A 12,648-nucleotide genomic window follows, 5' to 3' on the forward strand; every position below is an offset into this window, starting at 1 on the left:
ATGATGGATGGATGTTGGATGGATGAATGATAGAGGATGGATGGATGGATGGATAGATAGATAGATAGATGGATGGATGGATGGATGGATGGATGGATGGATGGATGGATGGATGGATGGATGGATGGATGATGGATAGATGTATGTATGGATGGATGGATGGATGGATGGATGGATGGATGGATGGATGGATGGATGGACAGATGAATGATGGATGGATGGATGGATGGATGGATGGATGAAAGATGGATGGATGAATGATGGAGGATGGATATTTTAAGCTGTTAGTTCCAAATAATATGAATGTTTTATTAACATTTTCAGCACATTTCCTAAACTGCTGTTAGCACGGAGAAGCAGTGAAGCTATTTGTGATTTCAGCCAAGAGTGTAAAATTATTATTCAGAGGTTTTCAAAAATGATCTATGTCGCCCATCTGCAGCCAAGCAGTAGAAAAAAAAAACACTAAACATGCAACTTGGCCAAATAACTGCTGCGCTGCGGTTCTGAACTCCCTGAGGGCCGTTAGTCATCTCACAGTGAAGATGTCACAGCCGAGTGTCCGTCCAGCTGATAGTAAAAAAACTACATCCAAAAGATAACTTTAGCTTGTAGCTGTGCACACAGGCAGTTTATGACATCTGGAATCCTTGTGGTACATTCAGGAAGTCTTCATCCTTCCACCATGATGCCTGAAAAATACTACTCCAGGTCTCACCGTCCGGCTTCAAAGGTGAAGCGAGTGGCGTCGCGTCCGTAGCGCCGCAGCGAACAGAGAGGCCAGGTGACCAGCTTGGTGCGAGGGTTGTGGATGTCCCACAGGTAAATGTTCTCGTTTGTGATCTGCATCATACATTCCCCGTAAATGTCCAGGTTGGGACATGGAAGGAGGAACACGTTGAAACGCTCTAAAAAWACAAAAGGAATTTAGTTAATGCATGAAAAGATGTTTCACTGGACAAAAAATGTTGACAAAAAAAGACTTTTCTAAATTTGTATTTGAGTTTTCACATTAGCATCATTACACTGTGTTGTTTGATTCAGGTCCCTGCAGCCACTTGGTGTCACTAAAGCCTCTGAATGTAGCGCCAGGGGTTTCAGGATAACACACCAGCTGCTTGTAAAGAGTTATAAATATGTGTGGTTTTTTATTTTTTACATAATTTCTTACACTTACATAAAAACCCACCAGTAAAATGTGTAATACTGTCGTGAAAGCAGTGACTCCAGAATGGAAACCACTTTGTTGGGCTGCACTTGGAAAATGTCCCAAATGATGGGATCTTCTGAGGGATTAGTTCAAATCCACTCTGAGACAACACACAAGAAAAMAAAAACACTGCTTGTCTTGTCTGTGTCTTTTTCATGTTTAATTTTTAATTTTCAGGTCATTTTACGCTGATAATAAAAAAAATGAAACCCAGATTTCCTTTAGGCAGGGCAACCTCAACTCTCAAATCTCTTCTAGATCCTAACATTTTACTGCCATTTTAACAGTAATTTTTTTTTAGACTTTGACAAAATTTTGTTTCTCCAAAATTGTAGTTTGCCATCATCAGTGTGTGAATGTGTTTGTGCATGGGTGAATGTCTGTAGTGTGAAGCGCTTTGAGTGTCCTGATGGATAGAAAGGCCCTATAAGTACAGTCCATTTACCATTTTACCATTTACCAAAGATCAGTCTGATGGATCTGATATCTGATAGAAGTGCTGATAGAGCTTCACAAGTGGATTGGTAAATTGTGCTATTATTATATTATATTCCTATACTGTAACATTCAATACTTTATCAACTATAGCCCATTCATTTTAACAGTGGGAACATTCATGTCCACATCATGTCATTTTTAAAAAGCTGCTGAGTGAGTTCCTGCAATGGACTTGGAAAAACAAGTTACATTTATTTAAATGTGGGTGAGCTTAATGTAAGCAATTTAATGTCAACATTTTCCAACAATAATCGCCTGAGTCTTTTTTTTTTTTTCAAGTTTGTCAGGAATCTCAAAAAATGTCATGTAGTTCACTTTTAGCTAAGATGTTAGTGTTTCCTTAGTCTGGTAAAAACCAGCCCCTTGTTCTACGCTTTGTTTCATACAGAGGGTCTGGACCCTCGGCTAYTGAGAAACGATTGCTTGCTGGAGGAGTGGACTCTGCTGAAGTTTAAATAATTGGATTGAATGAATATTTGGCAGTGACATATGTAGTGCGCCACCCTGACCGGGAAGGAAGCTAAGCTAAAAAGCTAACAGGAAATTGCGTACGCTGCAAACAACCGTCCACTGCTGGGAAGAGAGAAGTACCGAGCTGAATGAGAYGGATGTAAATGAGGCCTGYAGGCTTTGTGAGACAAATTTAAGAGTCAACACGGACCAAATGGCTTCATTCACTTCCTCCACTGCCATTGTTAAACTACAGGCACATTAAAACAGTGCAGAAACACAACTCCTCCATCTGTTCTCTGATTGGCCCGGTTGAAATTCTACTGGTGAAATCCTTGTCAATGGGAGTAAAAACCCAGATGATGCAGARAAGGGAGATTAGAATCGAGCAGAAGGCAATGTTTCCTGAAAATCTTTTTTAAAAAATGCCTTACCCCCCAATGTACCCTGCATGTGCTCCGTTCTGGCCCGACCTCCGCAGTAAAAACACACCTGTCATAATCAACGAGAGCAACCTGTGTGGGGTGGAGTCTATCCTATTTGTGCCAGACAGTGGAGCAAGTGTGGAGTCAATCTATAAAGATCACACTGCACCAACAGTGCGTGCGTGCGTGCGTGCGTGCGTGCGTGCGTGCGTGCGTGCGTGCGTGCGTGTGTGTGTGTGTGTTTGTGTGTGTGTGTGAGGTACCTGTGTGCTCACACTGCACTCCAGCAGCCAGGAGGTCAGGTTCTCCCATGCTGATGTCATTTAGGCGCATCCCGAGACACTCTATAGACAACATCTTAAACCAGTCCTCTGCCTCCAGCTCTAAAAAAGACAAATCCCTTCATCTTTGTGCACTCCAGTTTGTTTCCACCGTGTTTTGACAAAAGTGTCTTTTAAAGACCGTGTTCGGCAGGTGTGTCKTGCAGCGTGAGCTTCAGCTTATAACGCTGCATAATTTTCATTGCTTACCTGATTCACAGGAGAAGGTGCGTGAGGTGTCGTCTGTAAACACAATGGCTACCGCTTGTCGTTTGGTGTCCCGAGGTAACCGCGTGATGTTCTTCACGTTGCTAATTTCTGTCACCTAGGAAACAGGTTGAAGGAACGGTGTTAACAAAGTGAAGATCACATTTAATTCAAAAATATTTACTGTGATCAAAGTGATGGAGCTCAGCTGATTGTGTGTGTGATTAAAAAAAATGTTCACTTTGATGAAACATTGTGGTTTAGTTGAAGCTGATAACTGAAAACTCTTTGAAAATACAACTTCCTCGCTTGCTAAATGGAGACTAAAAGCCTGTTACAGTCAAATTATTCGCATTAATCATGAATAATTAATAAGTGGAGTTACTTTGCATTACTGAAAGCACTTACGAGATTTCCAGAAACTAGAAATCTAATAAATTTGAACTTCATAAAAAAACTAAAATGATTAAAAACCACAACAACTATTTCTGCAAAGAGAGTGAATAATAAACATTTTGTTATGGTGACACCTGAGGATACACATGTTTGTCGGTGGGATTTATTAGACAGCAAGAAGACTTTCTGTCCTTCAGGTTGATGTGCTGGAGACAGAAAAAAAATGGCCAAGTGAAAGGATTTGAGCTATTTTATCAAGGACAACCTAGGAGTTGTTACAGCTGGCTGGGTTATWACAATACACCTGCAGGACTTTGAAGTAATTCCCAGTTTGCTGTGGTCAGGAGTCAGCAGAAGTGGCTGAAGCAAAGAAAAGCCAACATGGTCACTGGCAGCTGAGGTTTACTGATGCGTGTTATGAGGATTGCTGACTTGTGTGGTCTGAACAAAGAGACATGCTCCTTTAGCTCAGATTATTATTTTTAAAAATGTCAATGCTTCTCTTAATAAAACAGTATTCATGACGCTTGTTTTATTGTGTAGTCAGGTCCGTGCACATCCTGCTGTAGGGGAAACATGGAGTAATAATGCACAATGGCAAAAACAACAGGTCAGCAGGGCTTGAGTGCATCACACAGGCCCTGCTGCCATTTTTATGGATGTTACTTTAATACCACCTACCAAAACAGAGGTGCTGAGCAAGGATATCTCTTCATGGTATGGCAGTAACCTTTCTCAGCAAGATAATTCTCCCTGTCTGAYTGCAGAATGTGTTTGAGGATCACAACAAGAAGTGTGAGGCATTTCAACTGGCTTGGAAATTCTTTGGAGCTCATCTCATGGAGCATGTGTTGGATAAAACCAGTCCAATTCATGGAGGCCCCACCTCACAATGTCCAGAACTTGAAGGATTTGCTACATGACAGATATATTTACAACAGACCTTCAGAAGTTTCTTAAAATAAATTACTTACAGGGTGAAAACCAAAGTACTCATACTCAAATTGAGAAAAAAAAAATGGTATTGGGACACCCTTAATACTGTACAGTATGCATCATAAGTGTCAGGACACCCTTTTATTTCAGAAACAAAAGGGGAAATGACATATCTGAATACCCCAGTAAGTAAGGGGTGAGGGGGTCTATCTTTGGAAAACGTTGCCCTTGATCTAATTTGGCATCTTTCAAGATGGCAGTCATGTTCTGAACGTGACCTAAAAGATACAGTCCCTCACACATTACTCAGATATGTCATTTTCCCTCTTCTTTCTGAAATACAAGGGTGGTGTCCTGAGACTTTTGACTCAAAAGTCTAAAACCGAGTACGAGTACTTCAGTTTGGTTAATCGCTGATACCRAATCAGTACCTAAACATTACACAGTGGCTTTAAAAACACATTTCTTTGATTTAGAACAAGGTGCCTCTCCTTCTACAGACCTGCAGCCTCCCTGACCGGATCAAATCAAAGCAAAATATATACTGTTGAAACATTTCAAAATTAACAAAAATAWCAAACATGATTTTCTTTCAACTTGTATCATTTTTTTAAGCATGGAACTGACAAACTTTACATTTGAAATTTAAACTGTAACACTTTCAATGGAGTATCAATACCAGTATTCCAGTATCAATACAAAGTGTCAGGGAATTTTGTATGAATATTTGTAAAACTGCTGTCCCACCATGTACAGTACATTATAAAGTGCATTTTTATTCAATTTATGGTTACCATAATTAAAGCAAATAGCCAATTCCAGGCACACTTTTACATCTATTATTACACTGAAGGTTACTACAGTACGAGAGAGAGAGAGGGTTAACATTCCAGAAGAAGTAGAGGTAATTATAATGAAGAATGACAAGAAAGGGGAGTGAGAAGCTGCTGAGATCACAAGTAAAGAAGTCAGACTTCATTATGAAGGTTGGCTGCTTGTAACTCTGTCAGTGTGTGTTTRTACGTGTGTGTTTGGGCGAACACTCCTCACTTGGTTTTCTCCTACAAAGAGCTGTATACATATCCTTCACAAAAACACAAAGACTTACTTTGGGACATGCTCTGATTAAAGCAGCCTTCTCGTCAGGATATTTCTCCAGACGACGAGGTCCTTTACTGGATGACTTCTTGAACACGAGCCAGCAGCGTCGATAAATCTGTTCCACGAGCAGACAAGCACACAAGCCAACAATCAACGGCATGCACGGAATACTCTTCCTTTAGTGCACAGGGAGTTCATAAAAAATGCATTAGGATATCATGTTCAGTTATGATAGAAACATTCCACACTCATAACTTAGTTTACATTCTGCTTCTCAAACACTGTTTTTTGTATACTGCGTTCCTGATCTGCTTTACTTTTTCCCTGAATAGTTTATGTGGTTTGTTGTTTACATGAAACAAACTCATAGCTGATAATCACCTCTRTGGGATCACCACCTCAATGCGGTGGAGGGATATGACTAACCTTGTGATCCTGGGGTCTGTGTTGTTCAGACAGCAGCCCCTGGCAGTGTCTCCCATGGCAAGCTGATTTCAAAAATAAAACACACTAACTCACCCCAAGTTTACGGCTGCGCATGCGCACATAGCCCTGCTTGACGATGTCGTTRAAGTTGGAGGCCATCTTTGGAGGGTGGATAACCAGCAGCTGTGGAYGTCATCCAGATGTTTCTCCCCTCCCGTGTCCACTTTACACTTCACTTTGTCCCGGTGTCCAACTTTGAGTCTTGGTTTCCACTAATTTCTTCTACCTCTTTTCCAGTTTTTCCTCCCCTGTTTCTTCTCGTTCATGGGGATTCCAACATCCTCATCACTCCATCAGCTATTCTTTCATTGTTATTTTGTCTTCAACTGGACTTACATTTTTTCTTCGTTTGCCACGTCAGGAAGCTCTTTTATCTTCCTCCTTGGTAAAGAAACAGACAAAAAGCGGAAATAGAAGAGAAGGTAGAATTGGATATATGTATATATATTATTCATTGAAGGGTGAGAAGCACAACATTATAGTTCATTATTCATGCTGGTGGCCTACACTCACTGCTGAGAGGATTGTGTGAAATGGCTGCTGTGATTCTGCCATAATGAATACTTTATTCTTTAAATTAGCTTGTTTTATGAATTAGTGTTTGTTTTATTACTATTTTTTTATTTCTTTTACCTCAGGTACACTTATCAATGCAGACTATACAGTATGTAGCCCAAAGACATGCAGATGTGACTCACTGGAAAAATTCAAGAGGCATTATCTTTTAGGAGATGCTGTCTCCTGGAAAATAAAAATGTAAATTGAGGCAGTCCTCAAATCAGCCTGAATATCAGTCCTGCTTCTTCTACTTTCTGCTTCCATCTTGTTACATTTCGTAGCTTTTCTGTTTTATACAATATTTTTCAGGCTTTCTGAAAGCTTTATAAACTTTTTCTGTAGACATCGGCTGCTTTTTCCTGTCATTGTGAGTAATTTGTGATCCTTTCCAGAAGAATGTTTTTCTGTTTGCTTTTTGTTTTGCTCTATAAATCATTCAAGCAGAAAAAGTAGCAAACTGAAGGGATAAACCACACGAGAGTCCGCTTATCAAAGRACCCATTTTGATGTTCAATCTTCAGAACAATAATTTTTCTCCCCATTTACTTTCTTTGATAAATGTCAAGTATACCAGGATGAAAATCATAAAGCAGTTTTTTTAAAAACTGTAATCTCTAAAGCAAACACTAAAAAAACATAACAGTATATGTCAGTTAGGCTTTTGTATAATCATTTATGTGATTAATAAACTGTCAAATTTGCCACTTTGCGTTACTGCAATTAGTGCTGTGTGATGATGATCTTGAGGCAACTTTCACCATTAACCAAAAGTGCGCACGTGAGCCCATAACATAACAACAATAGTGGAAGGCAGAGCAGAGCAGCTTGTCCCAGACAAGGTTTAACTTCTGTTGTGTGGAACTGGTTTGGCCTCGTCAGGTCTAACCTTGAGCAGGTCTGGGCCATGTGCAAGGTGTRCAGAAACAAAGTGAAGACGGCACACAGTAACACTAAGAACTTTTTTATTCACCTGAACAACCACTATAAACCATACGCCAGGCAATGTGGACAGACACCAAACTCTCCTCCAGCAAATGGTGGAAACAAATCTACTCAGCTGTGAATCCAAGATGCACTCAGTCCATCTTACAAGCAGCGAAGTAAAATGCAAGGCGGGCCACAGCATATTGCGCTACTAAAGAAATGCTGCCACTCCACATGGTAGAAAAGGTGCAGGGTATTGAGTTAAAAATATGCAAATCCAATTTTCATATTGATTGTCATATTAATCATTATCAGATAAATGCCAGGCAGTCCTGCACCAAGTGGAGGAGTTTAAGTATCTCGGGGTCTTGTTCACGAATGAGGGAAGAATGGAGCGGGAGATCGGCAGGTGGATTGGTGCTGCGTCTGCAGTGATGCGGGCGCTGTACTGGTCTGTCGTGGTGAAGTGAGAGCTGAGCCAGAAGGAAAAGCTCTTGATTTACCGGTCGGACTACGTTCCTGCCATCATCTATGGTCACAAACTTTGGGTAGTGACCGAAAGAATGAGATAGCAGATACAAGCGGCTGAAATGGGTTTCCTCTGCAGGGTGTCTGGGCTCTCCCTTAGAGATAGGGTGAGAAGCTCGGTCATCCGGGAGGGACTCAGAGTAGAGCCGCTGCTCCTCCATGTCGAGAGGAGCCAGTTGAGGTGGTTCATCTGGATGCCTCCTGGACGCCTCCCTGGTGAGGTGTTCCGGGCATGTCCCACTGGGAGGAGGCCCAGAGGAATACACAGGACACGCTGGAGGGGCTATGTTTCTCAGCTGGTCTGGGAACACCTTGGGATTCCCCCAGATGAGCTGGACCAAGTGGCTGGGGAGAGGGACGTCTGGGTCTCTCTGCTTAGGCTGCTGCCCCCGTGACCCGACCTTGGATAAGCAGAAGAAAACGGACAGACGGACGGACGGACAGATAAATGCCTTAAATAAACGTGATTTATTTTCTTTGCCAATATTGCCAAATCCCAATCTCAGTATACCAAATAAATTCATACTGATTCCATCTAATTTTAATCCAGGACAGCCAGATGAGTTAAATTCAATTTTATAAACTGTTTTCTAGTCAAAGAAACAAACCTGTTTTATCAAATCTTTACTGTGACTCATTAACACATATTCTCCTTTGTATGGACTTAAAACACACACACACAAAAGGAAAATATCTGATAACAAAACATTTAGAACTTTATAAAAAAGAGCTTTAAAAGTACTGCTTGACAGAGCTTATTCTCTGAGTCATTACAGCTTCTTTCTAGTAGTGCAGCTCATTGAGTTTGTTTCAGTGCTTTTTATTGTATATCATTAAACCTGAGTTATGAAAACATCATCACTGGGTTGTTGAGTTCTCTACAGGACATTTGACTTCAAACCRAAAGCCTGAAAAATACATTTTATATACGAGTGGGGTCTCATTTCATTTTATAAGCTTGTAATCTCTGAAGATAGTCAACTGTTGCAAAACACATTAATATCACAGAGATTACCTTTTTCAKTGTGCCTTTATTTTAGGTTTTAGCTGTATGAATAACAAAGAGCACACTTCTTCTTTCTGTGAAACTAAGCAAGTTATATTGATTTTCTTATGGTAAAAAATTACAACTATTTTATTTCATATTAAAGAAAATGTACACTGTCTTAATAAATAAGGCATTRCTTTGTTTTAACTGTCAGCTGTAAAATTTTCACAAACGGATATGACTCTAGACCATGAGTCAAACTCAAGGCCCATGAGCCAAATGTGGACCACCACAGACTTGCATGTGGCCTGACAGAGTGTCAAAGATGTATTAATGTTTTTAAATAAGTATACTCTGTAAGGTTTGTCCAGTGTTGTTCATAATCATATGTTGATTATTTTACTCATTAAATGTCAGCATCTCATCACTAATAGGAGTTTCAAAGGTTTAAAAGTAGATGTAGCAATTCACTCTACAAAATCTCCATCTTGCTGCGTTTTTTACAGGTTCTTTTGCTGTAACCTACTAGGAAGTGGGAATTTCCAACTTACAAGCTATAAATTTTAACTGAAATGTCACCAGTGGGGATTCCATTTGGGAAAGTGGGAGAGTTCAGAATTCAAGATGGCAGCTACTCACCACAACTCAACAGAGTAAAAGTATCTTATTTTTACTTTTAGTAGTATTTCTGTATTATTTATTTAACATTTAGTCAGATGTATATGTAGTACCTTTCAGTGTTTATAAAAGGACGTATTAAAACCAGCTGGTTCGGATGTTATCAGTCCATTAAATGGACGTTATTAACGGTTATCAGTCCCATAGAATGGCTTCAGACTGTCCTGACTGTGCCCCTATAGGGTTATCCATAGATGGCTTCAGACTGTGTACCTACTAAAATGTTGGAAGGCAACAATCTGCCGGTCTATTTTAACCTGGCCGAGGTAATTTTCTCTCAAATTAAACTTAGTGGCTTTAAGCCTCATATTAACCAGCTGACAGTCTGAAGCCATTCTATGGGACTGATAACTGCTAATAACATCCATTTAATGCACTGATAACATCTGAAGTGGGCGGTTAAAACACTGTTTCTATGCAGGAAATACCACATAGAGCTCAGTTATTGTTTGTTACCTATACTCAGTCGTAGCAATGAGATGAGGAATGTGGCTTTTCAAGTTTAGTCGAAGTTAAACATGAAACTTCAAAGTTCATTACAACTGGTCCTTTGAGGACCACCATGTGCCCCTTACTTAAAATGAGTTTCACGCACTTGCTCTTGACTAAATTATTATTGATGGAGGGGRGTGTGGGATATTCTGTGGGAAACTGTCAAGTATTTTTTGTACCATTTTATATGTGACAGTTCATTTTATTTCACACCTTTCATAAAATGAATAAGTTTCATTATGTATTGTTACAGTGGTTTAACAAAAGGCATTGAATTAAACTTTATGCACATTTTGTTACATTCCCTGATTTCAGGCTAGGAAATGCAGGGAGCATGACGATATAGAATGTCAGTGAAAATGACAAAGACAGCTTGAATGTAAATTAAATAGKTTTTTTAATTTAAATAAAAAATCTAAGCCTAGAAAGCCGTAAAGCAATAAATAATTACTTTCACCTCCCTCACACCCCCTCCGCCCCCACAACAAAAGTACTGAAACAAACTAAGCTCAAAACAAAAATTGAACACCTCTCTGAGAAAAACACCTCTGCATTAACCAGCTTTCATCAGAATCTGCACAAACTAACCTCTACAGAAAGGCAATAGGGGTGTAACAAAACAACTATCCACATCAATATATCGATTAAATGATTATTGATTTAATTACCTCGGGGCAAAATGAAAAAAATCAACCTGTATTGTCATCATATGCCAGCTATGGATCGATATGTACATTTAACACAATCATATAATATCGCATCATATCGATGGCAGACTCGTAAAGTGAATTTAATCACATCGTGACAGACTTTGTGATATTGAGTAATAATGTATCGCCATCCAAACAAATCCGATGTATAATACCATATCGTCATAAATCTGGTGATTTACACCCCTACAAGGCACAACATCAAACCTGCTGTCTGCGAGAAAACCTCCACAGCAGCTAGCAGCACAGCCCACTGGCAGCCAAAAGACCCCCTAAATGTGTAATCAGCTTCTCACTGAGCCCCTCTTCTCCTCTGCTCTGATGAGCAGAATGAAATCAGCTGAATCACCTGCAGGACAATCTGACACCATACAACAAAAACACATAAATCACTGTTTATATTTCTTTAAACATTGCTTACTTTTCAACAACRTGTCCATTTTGGGTCTAATGAGTGCAATTTTTGCTCAATTCATAATGATTTCATTTAATGATTTTGAAACGATCTCTCATTCTATTCTCCTCAACAGACTCGCAYCCATTGKCATCTCAGGTACTATGTTTGACTGGTTCAAATCTTAYCTTTCTGACCGCACTCAATTCATCCAGATTAAATCCTTCCGCTCTGAGTCATCCCCCGTCTCCATTGGCGTGCCCCAAGGCTCTGTCCTTGGACCCCTTCTCTTCATTACTTACCTCCTTCCTCTTGGTTACATTTTCCGCAAATTTGGTATCCRTTTCCATTGTTATGCAGATGACACACAGCTCTACCTGTCAACCAAGCCAAACTCCGCAAACCCTCCCTCCATCTTCACTGACTGTCTCAATGAACTCAATCACTGGTTTTCAGACAATTTCCTCCAACTGATTAGTGATAAAGCAGAAATCATCCTTGTTGGCACTAAAAATTCCATCTCAAAATCTAATAATCTCCTCATCCCTATCAACAACTCTCTGCTAACCCCCTCCCCTCCTACAAACTTCATTTGTAAACAATGCTTTGTAACTCATGCCAGCTTGTCTCTGTAATTTCACATATTCTCCTATGATGATATAATGCTGTAAGTGTCCTTGGGTGTCCTGAAAGGCGCTTTTCAAATATTATTATTATTATTATTATTATTATTATTATTGTTATTATTATTACTCTCAGAACGTAAACAGTTATTCACTGTCAAATCTGAATGGTTTTTGTGCATTACAGACAATTTAAGGCCTTTAAATATTTGGGAAAAACTGAACTGGCCGTATGCTTTGATTATACAGTATTTGTCAAAATGGTAATTTTATTTATCAGAATTGTAATTTCTCTGTGGTTTTATCTAAGTAAAGAAGGATAATGGCTTTTAAAGCTCTGAACCCTCATATGAGTTTTATGTGAGCTATAAAAATTGATATTTAAATGAGATGAGGTGTGATAAAGGCACTATAGTGACCTGTAAAGATMTTTATTATTATGTCTATGTGTGTCCATTTGGGAACATGCCGAATAGTATATAGCTTTAATTCAACACATTTATCACATGYGTAGTATTATCGTGTGTATGTTCATTAATCTGAACATGTCACMGTTAGCTTTTCATTTACTTTAATTCTGTGTTTGCTTAATGTTTAATAGGTTTTAGTGCCTGCACCGATTAGCTAAACCAACATCACCATTCTCCTCTTTAGCCAGTGTGTGTGTGTGTGTGTGTGTGTGTGTGTGTGTGTGTGTGTGTGTGTGTGTGTGTGTGTGTGTGTG

The 12,648-nt window shown here is 39.5% G+C and overlaps 1 protein-coding gene across 1 annotated transcript in view; it reads right to left on the reverse strand.

Moving 5' to 3' along the window:
* Positions 1-6,410, reverse strand: part of dok4 (docking protein 4) — a gene marked incomplete at its 5' end in the record, with an annotated part of 15,884 nt that extends 9,474 nt beyond the window's left edge. The window contains 5 exon segments of the mRNA XM_014001518.1: positions 719-908; positions 2,847-2,966; positions 3,114-3,228; positions 5,551-5,658; positions 6,063-6,410. Of these exon segments, the coding sequence (XP_013856972.1) occupies positions 719-908; positions 2,847-2,966; positions 3,114-3,228; positions 5,551-5,658; positions 6,063-6,128 (599 nt within the window).
* Positions 6,411-12,648: the final 6,238 nt, after the last annotated feature.

This window comes from Austrofundulus limnaeus, unplaced genomic scaffold (assembly GCF_001266775.1).
Source record: "Austrofundulus limnaeus strain Quisiro unplaced genomic scaffold, Austrofundulus_limnaeus-1.0 Scaffold9, whole genome shotgun sequence".
In the NCBI taxonomy this organism is placed as follows: domain Eukaryota; kingdom Metazoa; phylum Chordata; class Actinopteri; order Cyprinodontiformes; family Rivulidae; genus Austrofundulus; species Austrofundulus limnaeus.